Source organism: Lasiodiplodia theobromae (assembly GCF_012971845.1).
Source record: "Lasiodiplodia theobromae strain AM2As chromosome Unknown scaffold_37, whole genome shotgun sequence".
NCBI classification, from domain to species: Eukaryota; Fungi; Ascomycota; class Dothideomycetes; order Botryosphaeriales; family Botryosphaeriaceae; genus Lasiodiplodia; species Lasiodiplodia theobromae.
This window is the reverse complement of record NW_023336516.1, coordinates 71,810-90,772: the sequence shown is the minus strand read 5'-3', so window position 1 is coordinate 90,772 and position 18,963 is coordinate 71,810. Positions and strand designations below refer to the sequence as shown.

Below are 18,963 nucleotides of genomic sequence, written 5' to 3'. Positions count from 1 at the left end.
GATGGAGGCTCATAATCTCGATAGCAGGGAGTAACGAGGAGCTCGTATCCATGACAGAGGTCTCTGCTTTATTATGGGGAGAGGGTGAGTAGCGCACGTTCTGGATCCTCATGCCACAGAGTCAAGTAAAACAGATAACATGAAAGGAGTACGCGTCTCAGGCACCACGACAATCAAGAGAGATTCACATACGAGGAAACTGAGCGTTTGCAGGGATGCCATCGGGGCTAACCCAGGACGGCAAGAAAATGAGAGAGCGAGTAGGGCCAGGGTGCACGCAGCTTTCCTGACCACGTCCTTCGACCAAAACTTAGCAACCGCCTGAATAATGGCACATGCACGCTTACCCAAGAGTCAGGAACCCTGCCGCAGCTCCATCGCTCCAAACCCTCCCCGCTCCTGTTAGGTTAGCCATTAGCTTCCGCTTATCGTTTTCCGCGCGATCGACCGCCAAATCGATCATGTATGCTGAATCGCAAGTGCCCGGCATGATCCATGCTCGCAACCTTGTTTCTTGAAAATTTCCGTTCCCCCTCAACCATTTAGCTGTCCGCCAAGGGCTACGCACGCGACGTGAGCAATCTCGAAAGGTCAGATCCCGGCCCCTTCTCACGATCTCGCCAGAGAACGTGTCATCACGCACCAATCTCAATCCCAACCGTCAATCTTCCCGTCCCGAGTCGGGACAAGCTCACGTCAAATCGCTGGCGAAAGGGAAGCCCAGCGCGCTAGAACGCTGCTAGAAACGATAAAGGGCCAACCAAGAAAGCCAAAGATCCACCGTACGGCTGAGACGGCGCGCGAGTCTAAAGGAAAGAAGCTCTCAAGATCTGGGAACGAACCGTATTCCGAGCCACATGGCCCAGCGGGGGGGGTGAGAGAGAAGGGGTGCCACGCTCGGCTTTGCTGCCGCTTACCGCTTCCCGCCCCATCCGTACCCGCCACGGCGCCCAGACTCTCTCCGAGCATCTTTTTTTTTTTCGCCGCTCTAGCACTCCGCCGGCCGGAAAAGGATAAGAGAAAGCATGAGGACGAGGCTGTAGAAAGGAGAGTGATAGGATCAAAGCGCAAGTGCGCCGGAAGAATTGCACATGGGTCCCCTCAGTCAGTCTAATGATGCTAATACATTGGAAGAGAGCGCTAAGAATTGTCTCATACGGGAGGAACCGCAGAGGTTGAAGGAGAAATGAAAAAAGAGGCGGTGCACAGACTTGTCCCTACAGTACCGTCAAACAAGGCTGCGCGGCGCTAGCAATCGTCTTTTTTGTCTACGTGCATATGCGTGACTGATTTTGATTATCCGCCCCCTCGTGACGTAGACACTACATCCAAGCGTTCATTCGCCTGCCTACGAGCCATTGCGGTGTGTGCCCTAAAGTGCTTGTGCGCGCATCTCGCGGAATGACTCCAAGTTGATCTAGTCCGTTGCAAATGGATTCTGAACAGCAATTGCGAACGGCTCACGTGGACAGCGCTGTACATACAGTAGTGCGGTGCAGGGATGCTATACAGGGTCGGCTGTGTGGTTGGCTCCCCATAACTGGGTTGCCTGATGTGGCGATGGATGAGCAAGGCCGCCGGCCACAGCCACAGGTAAGCTCTACCGGCGGTCGACCTGCAAAAAGCGTGCTTTCTGACAAGAACGCTCCGCCTGGCGACGGGCTGACGCCAAAAAGGCCCCCGATTGGTGATTAACGGCGCGAGGGCGAGCCGGTCCCACATGGTGAAAGCGAAAAAGTCCCGGACCGTCGGCTAGGGCAATCGACCGTTTGACCCTTAGGGCTGATAGTCCAATGACGAAGCACAGGCACTAGCAGCCCTCTAACATCTCCCGAAGATCAAGTGAGTGGAAAGGGGGAGTTGTTGCGCGCAGTGGAATCGGCAGGTAGCGCTGACGAAAATTGGATCGGATTCATCATCGAAAATCTGACAATGCAAGTGAGATGGAATCTGCCGGCCACGTTGTCAGCTTTTTCCGATGATGAAAGCCGAACCCCGTCTCCCGTGCCGTTTCCGCTGACCGGTAGAGCGGGAGTATCCATCAATCACAGTTGCGGTATCGGCAGCGGGAAGAAGCGGGCGTTTGCTCTCGTCTGATTTTTCTCTCCCACTCGTGACGCTGGCTCTCGGTAGTGAGCTCGTCGACCCCGTGGGCTGGTGGTTGGGGCCATTGGCTTGCATCGTCTCAATCAACGGTTTCTGCCCCTGCATCCATTAGGTGGCAGATGGAACAGTAGCATGTGGAGCGGGGCCGCATATGCAGTGCTGGCCTAAGAGCAGGCCAAGAATGCGACAGAATTGATTGCTGAAGAATTAAGCGAAGGGAGCCAATTGCAACGCTCGACGGAGATGTGTAGAATGGCAACACAGATCGCGGCGCTGGCGTCTATGACGGAGAGCAGGACGTTCCAGAATGTGTGGCTGGGCCGGAGAGAGGGACAGGAACGCGGCACCCCTGCTCGTGATCCCTGGACTGAACCGCAAGTGGCGGGCGGGACCCACGGAAATGCCCCTTGTATCCGCAGGCGGGTTTGCTTTTTTTCCCATTTCTCGTGGCGGTACGCGGTTGTTGCCCATGGCAGTCCAGGCGCAGGCAAACCTTAATTGGCGGCGGGAACAAGCCCTTGTGGCTCTGCGTGGCACGCTGCTGCGCGTCAGGTTCGTGCTCGGTCACGTTGCTCCTCGCCTCGTGGCATGCATTCTTCCTTGCTGCTGGCACGAGGGGCGGGTATCGTTAGACGCAGGACTCATGAGTCGCGCGGCTGCGTCAAAACGTCACCGCAGGCCAGCCAGCGCGCACCAAGGCAGAGTGGGGCGCTGCCCTGCGTCCGTCAGTGCTCCTCCAGACTCCACACAAACATCCTGTCAGGCGACGATCGCGCGCAAACTGGCGCCGTGCAGGCCTCACCCGCCAACCGCCGCGCTCACAGACCAGCCGGGCGCAGCCCGTCGCCGGCCAGCGCCCCAATGGCCGGCCGGCTGGAGCCCGGCCCGTGGGGCGAGCGAGTGAGACGACCGGGGAGCAAAACAAAGTTATGGATGGCACGCGCAGCGCACGTGGGAGAAGCAAGTCAAACAGTTTGCGCGCCGCGCGCGGAAGTCGGCCTCGAAACGGTCGCCGACTCCGCGAAGATGATGCGCAGCTAGCGCGCCGCCGCCCGCCAGAGGACCAAACGCGCGCCGCCTTCTGCCGGCTTCGAGAATCTGGATCGTGCGCGCGGCGCAAGCCCAGCTGAGAGCGCAAGGGACGAGACGAGACGAAAGTGGAGGCGAGAGTGGCCCACCGCGATGTGGTTCCGCTGGCGCGCACGGCCTGCTCGGCCGGGGTGGGGATGGGCCGGTCACGCTCAACGGCGAATGTCGTCGCTGTCTGTCTGTCTGTCTGTCGTCGTCGTCGTCGCCGCCGCCGCCGCCTTCTTCGATCCGATCGCGCGTGGCGTGCCTCTCGAACGCCCTCTGCTGCGCTGCAAGCCAGCGCCCGAACTTGATGCGAGCGATAAGGGCGGCGTGGACGCATCGCGGCGAACCATTCCGGGAGATCCCCTTGGGCTGCTGGCTTCAGCTCCTGTGCGTCAGCACTGGCCGTGGTGTCGCGCATCTGGGTCGCGGAAGGATCTGATGAGGTGGGCTTAGGGTGTTGGTGAACAGTGCGGTGGGTGCGCGGCTGGACCCTGGCACGCACGCAGATTGCCGGTGAGCGTCGAGTTGATGAGAGAGAGGTGGTCAACGACGAGTACCGGGGCCATCCATGCCGCCCTTAGCAAAGCGTTTGTTGGCATCGCAACACCTTCCTCGCGCCATCCCGTGCTGTTCGGGCTGCTGTCCTGCTGCTGCCAACGGCGCAGCGCACCCCCACTGCGCGACCGGTCAGTGCTTGCCTGGAGAGAGTGGTCTGTCACACATGCGTCAGGCAGCATGGCATCGAAACAACACGCCGTCCTCACCGCCGCGCGCGTGCGTCACGAGGCTTGGGGGGGTGGTGGTGATGGTTCTGCCCAAGGCGCTTGGAAGCGAGGGCTGAAGAAAGTCTTACCCCACCTTCCGCATCGCACAGCAGCCGCGCTTGCGTGCACATCCAAAACAGCCTGCGGATCCGCATGCTGCGCTTGACGAGCCTTCCCCTTCTTGCCGCGGCTGCCCAGTCGTGCTGCAGCGTCGTCGTCACTTCCGCATGCTCAGACCCTCAAGCTTCCGCAAACAGCATCTGCCCCGGCTGCGCAATCCATAACACCAAGCCGTCTCCGAGCTAACACCTCTGGTCGTGGTGGTTTGGAGTAGATCTGCACGCGCTGCCGAACACCATCACAGGCTCGCGCTAGTCTCGTCACACGCGCGCATTGGAACGAATTTCAACGGGGTTTGAGCTTCGCTAGTCAGCTTTGTTACCGTGCATTCGAGTCCATGCAGAACCCGCGTCCGCACCATGCGAAGACATGGTCATTAATCGAAGGCGATCCGGGATCCGGCACCGGCCGAGTCATGGCCTGCGATCCCACATCTGCATGCATGCTGCTTTTGCGAAGGCTGCCGGTGAAGGATGATGGGGGGAAATTGCCTGCTGTTCAATATGAGAAAAAACGAGGCGAGGGACAACCGCCAAACGTCCTTCGCACCTTGGCCCAATCACGACTGTGGAACCATGCAATGCCAGCAAATGCCATGTGGGCATGCTCTCCCGTGGGGCCTTAACCGCGCCTAGCGCCAGCAGTTCCCACTTCGACGTAGGTATGCATGCGCTTTCTGACTTCCTCGCAGAGTCCTCAAAGTTGCCACATCTGGGTGGGACGACGGATTGGAGTGGAGGAGGCGCACGGGCCTCGGGGTGCGTGCGCAGCAAATAGTGCCTCAGTAGCAGGCAAATCCTCAGCCAAACGCAAAGCAGGCATCATGGCGGAGGATGCAAGGACCTGTGCGCTCCCCCCCCTCGCTCTGCGCCTCCGTATAGTAGCAGCGTGCCTCGGTAGTCGGGCAGCCTCTCGAGCTTCAATCTGCTCGCACCAATCCCAGCCGTGGCCCTGGAAAATCTCGATGTATCTACGGTGTAACTCCCCCGGACCATGTGCACGCGCGCGGGCGCATATCTCGATAGGCACTCGTGGTTCGTCCCGCGTCTGTCATGGCACTTGCTTGGCCTCTGTGGCGCGACCCCCTCGAAACGGCCAGCGCAGCTATTCCCAACCTATTTCCACCCTATTCCCACCCCCTTACAGCCTCGGAAATTCCCCGTCCTCCCACTCAGCTCTCTCATACACGCACATTCCAGAATGCCTAGAATGCGCCACACACACCGCACCGCCCCTCCTTCGTGTAACCCGACGTCAGGGGAAAACTAGAGCGGGGACCTGCAGGTGTGTGTGTGCTGCGCAATTTATCGTGTGAATCGTCGGTCAGGACTCCAGTCCAGTCATCGTCCTTTCTTCCCTTTCTTCTCTTGCCATTCTCGCTTCCGCTTTGATTGCAGCCTCGTGAACAACACACCATGCTTCTCGCTAGTAGGTAAATTGGACGTAATCCGGGGCCCGTGCGTCCTAGCAATCGTGATTGTATCCTTCTTCCTTTCGCCTCCCCCTTCCCTCTGACGGATGCCTTCCCGCCGCCGCCGTTGCCATCGTGACAGTCGTTGCCGCAACGCCGCATGCATCCACCGACCGAGTTTTGCGTGTGGGGCTGATAGCTCTGCCGTCTCGGTCTGAGTCCAGAATATCCTCCTTTAGCCCGATGCTCTTTGGCCCCTCTGCTCCGACGGCCTGGTGAGCTAGGTGGCGGTATTTTACGACAGGAACGGACAACGGCGGCCAGCCATTGTTCTGAAGGAGCCGATGTTTTGGCGGAGCTCGGGAAGTGGGGGAGGGATTTGGGGAGGGCGTTTTCCATAGCTTAGGAGTAGTGGTGGTGGTAGTGAACCAAACAAAAGAACGACCGATAAGGATTCCTTCCCGTTTTAATGACAGGAAACGCCGACGCAAAGGCCCGTACTGCGTAGAGTTTATGGCTGTTTCAATTGGTCCTGCTTCTTTAGACGTTTGTCCTTGTCCTCTCCTCCATCCTAACCCCGCCGCCGGTATCTTTGTTGTTGTTTAGATCTTCGGACCCACTATCCAGGATGCAGTAGCACAGGTTCAACTGGACGACTCATCATGTGACTATTTATCACTGAGTGGTTCTGCCTGGGCATCAATGATAACAAATAATAGATCAGACTGTCGGCAATCGTCAACCGCGTGGAGAGGCAAACCTTAAAAAAATCTTGAGAGCACAATATGCGTAACAAGATGGAGGTGCGGCCGTGTGCGTGAGAGGCTAGGGGGCGATGATGCTTATGACGATGGTGATGATGAAACGCGCAAAAGCCAAAAAGTAGGCGGTGCCCCCTCTCTTAGCGGCAGCCGTAATTGTCATGGCCGTGAGCCCGTTTCCCGCTCCAGGTTCTGTCAACGTACTGTGCTCTTGCTCGCCATCGACTAGGGCCAACCCTGGATGCTCGCAGCACAAACCCCCTGCCGGAAACTTTCGCGCCCACGTGTGAAGGAAGGATGCGTGATCGGGCGGAAGATGCATGCGTCGTATGTAACTCGTAAGACAGTGGCAGGTCGGCAATTTGGTCCTCCAACGCGTGAGGCGACGCCAAGGACGAGGAACAGAGCGGCTGTCGCAACAAAAGTCTGGCTTCCATTTTTTTTTCTTCTTTTTGTGTGATTTCCGGTAGATGAAGATTCCCTGACATGCGTCCCTTATTTCTTGCACATTCCGACACCCCCATGAACATGGTTCTCCGACCCAAAATAGCCCATTTTCCGGTTTTCCGACTCACTATTCCGCCATCCGCCCTGTCCTGGCATGCCTGAAAAACGCGGTACCCTAAAATCCCATGATGCGGCGCTAACGTCAACGTGATGAAAACTTAAGCGAAACGGCGTACCGTCGACGCGGGAGAAAGAACCCTGATTCGCTATCCGTAAACCTTTTTCCAAGAAGCTGCACTCCAAGCCAACGCCACGCTTGCGGAAAGCAACAAGTGCAAAAAGCAACTAACAGAAACACAACGAAGAGGAAGTGGAGATGAGTACGATGGTGTGGCGAAATTCCCTCGTAATGTGGTCGTAATGCTTTGCTCACGGTGCTCCGGATCGGGAAGCCCGCTCAGCTGCCGGGGCTCCTTGCCCAACGCTCGAATTCGGGCAATCTCGGTGCGGCGGCGGAGGCTTCCCCGTATGATTCGCGGCAAGGCCTCCAGACCCTGGCCGCTCATCACAATGGAAAAGGAAACCAAGAAAAGATAGTGCGAGGCTTGAATGCCGTCCTCACACACACCTTCTATGTATCTTGACTCGTGCGTCGCGTGTGGTTCGTCAGCCGGGGAAGCCGCCGTGCTGGGAGTGCGTCTGGTATGCCCCCTGCGGTGGTGCTGTCGTGGTGCTCTGCGCAAAACCCATGGCCGTCGAGAAGGTCGGGAAACCCTGGCCCTGCGGCACCAAGGGCGGTGTGACCTGCATGTCAGGGTAGGGCATGTTTCCGTGGCTGCTCTGCCTAACTGGCACTGGCATGCTCATCGGTGGCGGGGATTCGAACGGCGTTGCCTCGTGCGATCCCACGTGCGACCCCTGTGCTGACACGGAAGCGGGACTTTCGTACAGCTCCTCGAGACGTGCGTTGGCAGGCGTCGATGTCGCGCTCAGACCACGTGGCATGGGCACTGCCATGTTGGGTAGCACTTCGTTGATCTTCTGAAGGAGCAGGGCGAGATAGCGCGATTGGCCGCCGCGGAGCGTCGAGATGAGGTTCAGGAAGCGCCCGAGGTAATCGCGCGGGCCAAGCTCGAACGAGTGTTGCTCCATCGGCACGCAGGCCATGACGTCGGTCAGCGTGCATGCCACGTCGAAGAGTTTCTCAATCTGTAAAGCAGAAATGAAAAAAATTGCGGTCAGCCAACGTCGACAATCTGCAAGCGGCGCAGCACGCCTGTTTCAGAAACTCACCAGTCCGACACCGTGCACCTCCATCGCCTGCTGCGAAAACTGGCTCGACATGGTGATGAGGTCGCGGGCGATTTCAATGGGGTACTTGAAGCTCATTGTGTTGTCTTGGGACACGGAAGAGATGAAGCCGTGGCTGATGGCAAGCTGCCAGACCATGGTGCGCAGCCATTGCTGCGAAGTGCGCAGGTCGACGGCTTGCACTTCGGTGCTCTCGAGATAGCTAGGCAACGCGTCCGAGAGCTGGTTCTGCATCTGAGCAAGCCACGATGGCAAGCAGCCGGTGCGGACCTTGTTCCAGAGGCCCATGAAGGTGTGGTCGAAGGGCTTGTAGAGGTTGATGAGATGGATGAAGCCGGAGATTTGCATGCGCTCCGTGGGATCCTCGTCCTGCGTGGGGATCTCAATGGTGGCGTCGAGCGTGATGGGGCGGTGCTTGTGGAGGGCGTACGCTCTGCGCATATGTTAGCTTCGGCTGAAAAAAAAAAACTCGACACGGCCGTGGGACGGAGCCCGACCTCTCTTGGATGAAAAGCAGCCAGTACAAGCGGCGGCGGCGCGACGTCTCGATGAAGTCGCCGGTCTTGTACGTCTCCTCGTCGTGCATGCCCAGCAGCTGGGCGTGCGTCGTGGCCTCGCGCAGGTAGTACCAGGCCGTGTTGTGCTTGTCCAGGCACTGGTAGCTGCTGAAGAAGAAGAACGAGGTGATGACGGAGTAGCGGGTGGGGTTCTCCACGTGGTTGTAGCTCTTTCTCACGCGCACGGCTTCCTCGAGCAGGACGTGGCCGAAGTTGAGGTTGGGGATCGGGCCTTCTGGACCCCGCGGCACGACGTTTGGCGGGAGCGACATGTTCGGCTGGATGAGCATGTAGGCGCAGAGGGCGGCGATCATGCAGTAGGCCTCGACGTTCTGGTCCATGCTGAGGATGGCCTCCTGAATGCGCTGGTGGTGCAGGATGGGCTGGGAGGGGTACAGATTCTGGAAGAAGAAGTCGACGCAGGTGTGGATCAGGTCCAGAGACATCAGGCCGGGCTGGCGCTGCAGGGCGATGTTGTGCGTGTTGTAGAGGTCCGGGAAGCCGCTGGCGGCCAACTGCGACTGGCGCTGCGTCTCGCGCAGCTCGGAGAGCACCTTGGCGCGACTGCCCTTGGGGCCCTTCTTCTGGGGGATGGCATTGTAGGTGCAGTTGAGGCCGGCAGAGACGCAGTTCTTGCAGGGCTTGTGGCCTTCGCCAATGCACTTGACTTTGCGGCGGTGACAGCTGCTGTGGTCAGACGGGTGTGGGCGGCGGCGGCGGCGGGGCACTCACCTGTCGCAGGCGCGCTTGACCGGCGTGCTCGAGGGGGTGGAGGACATGGTGGACTGGTTGGCGAGAGCCTTTGCCATTGACTGCGAGGGCTGGCGGGCGGCGCTCATGAGCCTGGGCGGGCGGCGTGAAATAATAAAGTTGGTCGACAGGACGTTCTGCACGCGCACAGCATCCGACTTACCTCATTGTGCTTGTCCTGCACATCCTCTTAGCGCGGCCGGCCAGCCTTAAACTAGCGCACTTTGGAACCGAACATGCCCAGAAGTCAGGAACGAGCTACAGCACGCGCGCCCTTGGCCGCGGAAAGCGCGAGCAGGGGCGATGCTTGCAGCGTCAACGCGGCGCCCGCCAGCCCACTCCCAGGCACGCCGCACCCAAGCCTCCTCGTGCGCTTCACGCCGCCGGACAGCTCTGCGCGCGCGTCTGGCCCGTGGTGGGGGCCTGGCGGCGGCTCCCAACGCCAATCCCAATTGCGTCCGAGGGCGATATCAAAATTTGATCGCTGACCCCACTTGTCGACGGCAGCAGCGCGTGTCAGTGCGAGCGCGACACACTGCGACATGCGGTGTCCATGTCCATGCCCACTATGGCGTCAACGCGTTGCCGGCCAGCTGTCCGCCAGCGCCCTCTCTCGCCTTGCCTGCCGCCGCAGAGCCCACGCTGCGCCCGCGCCTGCCGGCCACCGCCACACAGCCCGCCCACCAGCCCTGCCCTGCTTTCACACCCTCGCCCTCCCCAGCGCGCTGCCCGACAGCCGCCTCGCCCGCCAGCCCAGCAGGTGCGCGGACCGGGCGCGTGTCGTGTCGCGCGCGCTGCAGCGCGAGGACAGTCGAGCTTGAGCTGATCTAGCCGCGGCATATGCTGCCGAATGAATCGCGCGTATCGGGACAGGCCGCCCGCTTTCGCCTTGGGGGTTGCGTTTCCTGGGACCGGAGGGGGCCATGTTGCCATGAAGCGTCCGAGAATGCCTCTGAGTGAATCGAAGGCGCGAGAGAGCAGCGCCGCCCTCTATATACGTGCAAGACGCCCCAAAAGGCCCTTCTGCGGTGCGCTTCTGGCCTGCCTTGCGCCCTGCACCGGGCAAGCGGGTGCTCGCCGCTCGCGGCATTGATGGCCCGTCGCCGGGGAGCTGACGATGAGGTTGCCCCATGACTCGAGAGCGGGTAGCCGGCGGAGCAGACCGAGCGGCCATGTCGCTTGCTGAAGCAGAATCCAGCCAGAGTCGTCCGCATCGTGAAGCCCCCTTGTCTCCCGCTTGCCGCTCTTGCCATAATCGCCCTTGGGCCTCGCGCCGCTGATGACATCTACCCACGCCCCGGATGCGTTCCACGAGTCGGTCAAACGAAATGTGCTGGCTGTCAGTTGAGCGCCCGCGGCGGACGTGCGCCGACGCGATGGAAAACGGGCCCTGCCTGAGACACCAAGGCAGAGGAGAGCTCGGGCTGCGGCGCGCCCAGCCCTGCCCGACTGCGGCGGCGCGAGAGAACGCCGGAGCCAGGATGATGAGCGGGTATCGAGGTCGTGCGTTGCTGCTGCTGATGACGAGCAGTGGTGAGGACGCGAGACAACACCACGCCCGGGTCCGACGCAGCCCCTGCCTATATACCGCCTAAGCGACGCCGCCGTGTGCGACGCAGAGCCTCACGCTGACTGCTGTGCCGCTCCCCAACCGCCCCCCAAACAAGGCAGCCCTCGTTACACAACAGCACTGACGATGACGACGTCCCGCTTCGTCAACATGCGAATCACCGTTGAATCGGCGCGATTACTTGTACAGGATGTCACTAGCCACAGCCATCAGCCCCAATGCGCCCAACAAGGAAATTGACCCGCCTCCGCAAGAGGCCATGAGCCCCAACCAAGACCACTGCGCTCCCGAGTGCCTGGTTGGGGAATTAGAACCATGCATCGAATCAGCATGACAAGCTCAAGCACCTCCACGTGCTGACCATGCGCCAACGCCATGCTCGCTCAATGCCTACCATAATTACGCAGAATGAAAAGGACAAAAACCAGAAAGTCAGACCACCCTCGCATGCCGTCGCCAATTACGCCAGGACCTCGCCGACCCCGGTCCAAATGCTACTCCCCCCCCGCCCGTATGTATGCTTGACTGCGCCCGCGATGCGGTCCAAGGCGAGAGCTGAGCTTCTTGGCCAATGCCGGCCTTCAGGATCACTACAGGGCAGGGCGTCCGTCAGGCGAACTCCATCCCAGAGGCAATCCCCACACCATGCTTTGTTAGGAAAGACGCCTTCGCCGCCTACGTGAACTCCACCCTGCTCCCTGTTCCGCCACCTCTTGCTAGCCTCGCCTGCGCCCGCTCCGCCCTGCGCCGCCGCCGATTGCTGTCGGCTCTGCTCTGCTCCGTGCCAGCCGGGCTGAACGGGTCTCCGCTGCCCAAGCTGCCAAGCCCGCTCGTGGTGCCTGGGGCCGGCGGCGGCAAGTTTGTTGCCGATTGTGGAGACGACTGGTGTTTCGGTACGGGTGGAGGGCCCGGTGGCGACTGATCCATTACCGGGAGCGGAGGCACAGTTGACTCGGCTTGAGATGTAGTTGAGAATCGATGTTTCTCCTTCTCCATTTCCGCTGCCTGCTGTGCCTCCATCATTTCCGTTCGTCGCCAGTGCTCGTCACCGCTCATAGAGCTTAGACTGCCTGCGCGTTTGCGCTCGCGCCGCCGTGCCTCCCGCTCGGCTGCTGCTTCCGCCTCGTTCAGCCGGCGCAAGGTGACGTGGCGGCCATCTTTGTGCATCTTGACCTTGACTGACACGGGCGGCGACGTAAGATTAGTGTCACTGCTATGTGGTCGTTGTCGACTGTGTCCTCGCCGCGAGGCCGCTGCTCCAGCTACTGCAGCGCCAGTGCCAGCCAATGCGGCATCACGCTTCGAGTGACGGCGGTGAGCATGCCTGCTTGGCGACGCATAGATCTCGGAATCCGAGTCTGCGTACATTCCGCCAGCGGGCACGGGAAACGGATCGTGCGGCGGTGGAGGTACGCCCGTTACGTGGTGTGTGCCCTCACCGACCGCATCGATTCTGCTTTCCATTGTGGGTCGTGTGGGTGTGATCGGACCAGGGCGTTGGAACGAGTGGCGAGACAGCTCGGGGCTGCTTCCCCTGAAGTCAAAGGCACTTTCAGTGCCATTGGAGTACCGTCTGCCAGGTGTTCTCAGAGGCGTACCATCCCCTGTAAATTTCCGCCGGTGGCTGCCCATCCGCGCAATCCGCTCGTTTTCGATATCCTGCTGTCGCACCTCCTCCACATGCGCCTCCTCCTTCTGCTTCTTTCGTTCGCCCAGTTTGTGCTTGATGAAGCCAAATAGGCCCAGCCCCAGGAGCGTGTTCCGGACGCCATGACCATCGCCGTGCTGCTCATCGCGAATGCTCTCAAAGCTCTCCCGACTGTCCCAGGAGTCAATGGAATCTCCGCTCCTCCTGGTGCGGGGGCCAGGTCTGCGCATTGGGCTTCCCGAAAGAGCAGCATCCTCTGCAACCTCGCTCTCTTGAGTGCGTCTGTAACGATCTGCAGCGTTCCCAGGAGAAGCCGGAGCCCTGCCTTCCTCGAGTCTACTCAAGTCCGTCTGTGTGACGGAAGTTGCCCCTCCGGGAGGCGGTACGTAGCTGCTGACGACGCTGTCTTCTTCCGGTTTCCTGCGATTGAAAAGACTCTTGACGGCGGCGAACGCACCGAGGCCCGCAGTAGCACCTAGCAATCGATCGCGCCACGTATGGCCACGGCGGCCTCCATCCTCGGAATACTTCTCGTCGAGATAAGCGTCGTCATGATCGTGGCGGGATCCAGGCCGGTGGTGCGAAGTTGGAGGCCGCGAGCTGAGGACGGTTTGCTGTTCGGTAACTTCAGAGCGTCTTCTGCTCTGCGATCTCCTCCGCATCGCTGCCAGCCCGGCCCCTGCAGCACCGGCAGCAGCTAATGCGCCAAGGTCACGCCGGTGGCTTCGGCGACTCTGTCTATCCTCGGTCACGGCCGTGTAGTCGGAGATGTACGTCCCATCATCATCGAACGCGCCCACCGGCAAGTTCTTCCACGACAAGTAAAAGTAACAGAGAAGGAGACCGAATCCCCAAATGGCATACAACACAAAGAGAACTTTCGGAGATCCCCAGAGTGTGAGACCGAGCGGGATTTGAACAAACCCAAGAATGGCAATCGCGCGTCCCAGCCATTGGTGCATCTGACAAGTCTCAGTCGACCGGGATTTCGCGGATAGAAAGGAAAAGACTCACCATCAGCTTCAGGGGGATTTTGAACCGCTCTCTTCCCTTCTCTCTGTGATGAATGAGGCCGCCGCCTATGGCCTGCACGAGGATGAGGACGTAGATGGCCGTACCAATTCCATGATGCGGATTCGTAAGACTCCTCTCCGGACCCACAGCGAAATACCCAAGCATGAATACCACTGTCGTCAACAACACAGTCAAGATTTGCAGCCATATGTGCATGCGCAAAGCTAGACGGGGATTGCGGTGATAGAATCGAGCCATGAAAATAGCCGCAGGGACGATGGCAAGAAAGGTGATTGCAGCGACAACTCCATGGCCGATAATGAGCGGTTTGTAACCTGCCATCTCCTTGAACCGGTTCCCCATGCCTTTAAGCTGGTCAGCACTGTGCGGGGGTTGGTGCAAGTTAGAAATGAGCTTACCGTTATAGCGCATGGTGTCAAAGTTCAAGCCCATAAGGTTGGGTAGCAGAAAGGTATTCCTCTCTGAATCCCATGTACCATCACCAACGTACATGGTGCCGGAGGAATATTGGCTGCTGCCCGGAGGCGCAAGCCCGTCTGTGGACATTCTGAGTTGTTTGTGACGAAGTTATTGACGCGCGAATTAATCTGGCAGGTGGACGGATATGTAGCTGGCAGTGCGCGCAAACGGGGAGAGTCTATAGCATGAACGCCGTTTGTATGTGCAATGCCGTCGGGATTCGCGTCGGCTGAGACCAGGCGGCACAGAACAATGTACAGAACGAATGCGTAAAAAACAGGTCGTGACGGTCGTGCAAAGCGCGGGTGGGCGCGGAGCCTGGAGGAGGCTCAAGCGGGTGTGGAGACCGCGGAGGGAGGCGCGGTGGTGAGCGCGGTGTGGAGCGTGGTGCTGACGACAGAGGTGCGGAGGGCGGAGGTGCGGAGCATGCCCGACGGCGGAGCTCGGTGGGGCTATCGCAGCGCTGTCGCGAGGCGTGAGGGAGGGTTGCGCTTGTCTGGGAAAGCTTTCGAGAAGAGGTCGCGGACGTGTCGTCAGCCGGTACACTTGGGAGAGCGCGAGAGAAAGCAGCTGCCGTTTCCCTGCGTTGCAGCTTCCAGGGCTGGCAACCTGCTCTGCTGGCCCAGCAACGCCGCCGCTGATTGGCTCACGGCGCGGGCGCTAAGCGGCTTCCCAGCCACCTTTCTTGCGCTGCCGCCTCAGACGACAGCCCGATATAATCCACCACTGTCCTCCCTCGCCCGTCGAGGTCAGACACGTCGCTCTCAATACAGCGCACATGTCTCGCTCGCGCTGTCGCCTCCATGGCGCGACTGTTCCGCCAGCTCTCTTCAGCGTCACCAGCCGGACACACCCGCGTGATCCACGACAAGCGAAGTGATCCAAGCTCCACGCGTCCTCCACACTTCGCGCAATCCATTGGCAAACGTCACTTCAGCTTATAACACGCATTATGTCCCGCGTTCAGCTGTGTCCCCAGAGCCATCCGTGCAGCCCGCATCAGCTCGTGTCCAGCCCCACTGCTCCGCCTCAGCTCTCGGGCCTTGCTTCGTGCGACCGTAGCTTGGTGTTGACTATGACGCACATTCTGTGTGTAGCGAAAGCCATGACCACGAAGATCCCCGGCCCACAAATATGACATTACTCAAACGAGCAATTCGAGCTATCGAGACTTCTGATTAAGGTTGATTGCGATAAGTTGTCCTAATGCTGCGTTGAAAACGACGGTTGTGCTTATCCCGCTCCACACGGTCGGGTCTTTCTGTGCAGCAGCTCGGTATCACGCTCCTAGCTATGACAATGGCCGGCTGCATGTACTTCCTGACAGACCCTCCCTGTTAGCTTGATGAATGTTTCCTACATTCTCTTCTTTCATCCTCACGACTTGTTTCGTTTTTCTTTTGTTCCTTTGCTTTCATACGAAATAGCATTTCTCAAAGCTGTACTTTTTTCCTGAGAGCCATCGCTGATCAATGTTTTCTTTTCTCCTTCAGAAATGGCTTTCCACTATACATTGAACAGTTGGCACATGGATATTCCGTGTTCGTGTCGTCACAAACTGTGGGTCGCAGTCGTAGCTTGTCTTCAATTTTGCTTAGCCATAATTGTCGCCGGTCAGAGATGCCGCACTACCTTACCCGAAAGAAATCGTAGTGCCATGACTAGATCTGCAATACTATGGTCCAGTTGACCACAGAACGCTGCAGATTTCAGATTTCACTACGTCACCTGAAGGACTCGTGCTACGACTGGACGTTCGGTGATCATCGGCGGTTCCTTGAAGTAGTGCGCTTGGTGCTTGCGCATCCCCCAGGATCGGACCCACTAGCATCTAGACCTTATAGGACACTTGTTTTGAACGGTACATCTTGCGCTATTTGGAACGCTCATCATGCTACCGGTCTGGACCCTAAAGCCACGGCAACCGCCCCGGAACCAATCGGATTCCCACTTCCCTCCAGATGGTTCATCCATTTCTTTTGTTGGCTTGCTTTTCTTATCATGCTACTATTTACTTAGTGTTTTGGGTGGTTCGTCCTAATAACGTAACACCACTCGCTCGTTACTCCATCGGCAGGATCGTAACCACGTTATTATCCAGCTACTTGCAGAATGGCCTAGCTAGAGCAGCACAAGATCATATGGCTTCGAATTGGGCCGGCTTGGTCTCAACTGTTTTACATGCATTCCTCGCGGTCCTTATCTATCTGCTCCGAGCCGCACTCGACGGAGAGCTCTCGAGACTATTAAAACGTACGAGGACGCAAACAACCGGGAAACACCTTAAAGGCTTTCCGTAGATGCCACGTGCTGAGATCAATGCATCTCGTCGGCAACAAACTCGATGATCTGCGTCCATTTAAAGTCCTTGACATAGTATACACAAAACAGCCTCCTGTTAACCTCACACAGCTCAAAAATATCTATCTAGTTACGCCCAGAAAGCCCTTATTAGGAAAGAGGCTCTTAAACAGACTCAACTACGTATCTACGGGAAGTACTATGCCGCTATCGGTTAAGGGGGGGGCGTCTCTCTCTCTCTCGCTGAGAGCAGTTAGTAATAATAATCGATCTATCATGATGGTTTGAGCAAAAAAAAAAAAAAAAACTGCTGCTGCATCTTCCTCTAAGCAAGTTTAGTACTGGAGGGTCAGGCGGTTTCAGCAGGACATGAGTTCTGTGCACCTACCACGACGTTTCCGCAGGGTGTCCTTCCAGAGCCCCATCTCAAACCTCCCGCTCACGCCTTTCGTAGTACTGCTAGTAAGGAGTTGGCTCCGTAGCGTACCATGCCTTTTCTATCAACACGGAAGGCTACCTCACATCTGCATCTCTCCGTATTTTGTCAAACAGTCTTCAAGGTGCGTGCTGGCGTTAGAGGACCATTCAAAGAATGTTTCTAATTACTCAAGAAGTCTTTACCAGCACCTCTATGCTTCCTGCTTCAAGTTAGAGGACAGAGGAAAGACTTGAGTGCTTGATAAGGTGTTGAACGTCAGGAATGGCAGTGGGGAAGTAACGCCGATGAAAGCCATGCTGGTGATCTCGCTTCATTAACGCAGAAAAGTATACCCAAGCCCCGGATCATGCTGAACAGCCATACACCGCCTGGAAAGGAGGGTTTACATCTAAGTTACTCCGACAGTCAGCGAGTGAAGTCATAATGTACGTTGCAAATTCCCCATCACAGTACATTGAACTGAGTGATTTTGTTAGGTGATTCGTAGAAGGTGCTGGAGGTGCATGCGTACCTTCTTGGGTGTATGGTGTCACGCAGAGAGAAAATTCCTACAGCATGACCTTCCGCTTGGTATTGAGCAAGCGCTCCCGCGAAAGCACCTCCCGCGCTTGGCACTGATACCTTGCCCAACCACGACCACCTAGCCCAACAGCGCCATCACATGTCCCCGCTACCCGAGCACACTTTCCCGGGCCTGTGTTTCCCTGGATACTGCAGGCACGGCCCCGGAAATTTTGCACGCGCATCCACGACAGCCTCTTCCTCCGTCCCTCTATTTAACCTCCCCATTCTTCCCCAACCCAGGCTTTCTTTTCCTTTTTTTTTTCTCTGGCTCTCTTTGCCTTTTGGCTTAGATCAAGTGTAGTAGCTGTTCTTTTTAGTTTAATCTCTAGAACGTCCCTGGGGGGCATTTCTATTGATTAAACTACTTTTTGGAGACCGGTCTGGCGGCCTCTGGGCTCCGCCTATGTCGCTAAGCCACGGTGTCGCTTGTATTGCACTGCCTCAGGCTGATGCGACCCAGTCTCTTGGTTTCTCGTTTGCCTCGATTATTGCCTTTTCGTTGAGCATGTACCCACCATCCCTATGGGGCCTCGAGGAAGAGCTGGCGGGCGTTACTGAGACAAGGAGGGCCAGGTCATTATCTATTATTCATTACTTTGGTCATGACAATTTCTAGTACTCAGGCCCTTCCGAATTTATGGAAAAATCGTGTACCTTGGATTCCCGCCCTTGACCTTTCGCACAACCTCCACCGGACCCCTTGTAACCATCTTACTGTCTATCCAGGATGTAGTAAACTCACCGTCGCGACTTAATTTACATTAGAAGCTTTTTTCCTTTCTAGAATACGCACTCTATTCGCTCTTGCTAAGACAAGTTAACGCGTCTTGATAGTAAGAAGTCTTTCTTCTCCTGTATTACCACTCTAAAGGAGTCAGTGTGGTTTATAGCAACTCGACCTCTCACTTCGAAGACTTTCCCCACGTTTCTCTCTTTTTTTTCTGCCCTGTGCTAGTAGGTATAAGAGGTCTTGTTTGGAGATGCTACCGTTACCGTAGGTAGATTCGGGGTAGAAATTAAGGGAAGATGGAGATGGTCGAGATATAAGCGAGAACAAGGGCAAATTACGGTGAGATGCTAGCGTCGGAAGACTGATTCTTAATGATATGTCTATGGCTAAGTCACTAAGGTGGGCATACAACCCCCTCTTAGAGCCGATGGCTAGTGCCGTCTTTTTTTTTTAAGGAGCACCGGGGTTCTAACTTATTATCGCCTTGGGAAGGGGTATTAACCCACGATTTTGACCTATCATATCACCGGAGCGAGCGCGATGATTTTTGTAATAAATTTTGCGCTGGCATTCTACTAAAAGAGCGGGGCTGTGTATGATTTAAAGTTGGGGGTTATCAGGAAGAACTGGCAACGACAATTAGAACCGATGAACGACATGACTATAATACGCGCTCAACAGTCCATTTAGAATTCATCTTCCAACATAGACGGAGGTACCGCGGTATGATTGCAGCAGATCTCGGAAATGATCCAGGGGCCGGAAAAATAGAAGAGACGACGCCATCGCTAGCCGTGCGCGGTGCCGTTCGTTACCCGACGATTCGCCTGAGGCTAAAACACCGTTTGGTGCCCAGTGCTGCATCTACAACCGATATCCCGCGTTTCCCGGGGAATTCAACAAGCATCACGCTAAG

General features: G+C 57.4%; 2 protein-coding genes across 2 annotated transcripts; both read right to left on the bottom strand.

Moving 5' to 3' along the window:
* Positions 1-7,349: 7,349 nt before the first annotated feature.
* On the bottom strand, positions 7,350-9,360 carry LTHEOB_10239 (C6 zinc finger domain containing protein; the record flags this gene model as incomplete). The annotated part of the gene is made up of 4 exons (XM_035506862.1): positions 7,350-7,892; positions 7,977-8,427; positions 8,519-9,235; positions 9,284-9,360. 4 exons carry the CDS (start codon positions 9,358-9,360, stop codon positions 7,350-7,352), a joined length of 1,788 nt encoding a protein of 595 aa, XP_035368008.1.
* A 2,929-nt stretch (positions 9,361-12,289) lies between these two features.
* Positions 12,290-14,100, bottom strand: LTHEOB_10238 (Cytochrome b561; the record flags this gene model as incomplete). Its single annotated transcript, XM_035506861.1, has 4 exons — positions 12,290-12,405; positions 12,470-13,481; positions 13,534-13,898; positions 13,953-14,100. The coding sequence occupies 4 exons, from the start codon at positions 14,098-14,100 to the stop codon at positions 12,290-12,292; spliced, it is 1,641 nt and encodes a 546-aa protein (XP_035368007.1).
* Positions 14,101-18,963: the final 4,863 nt, after the last annotated feature.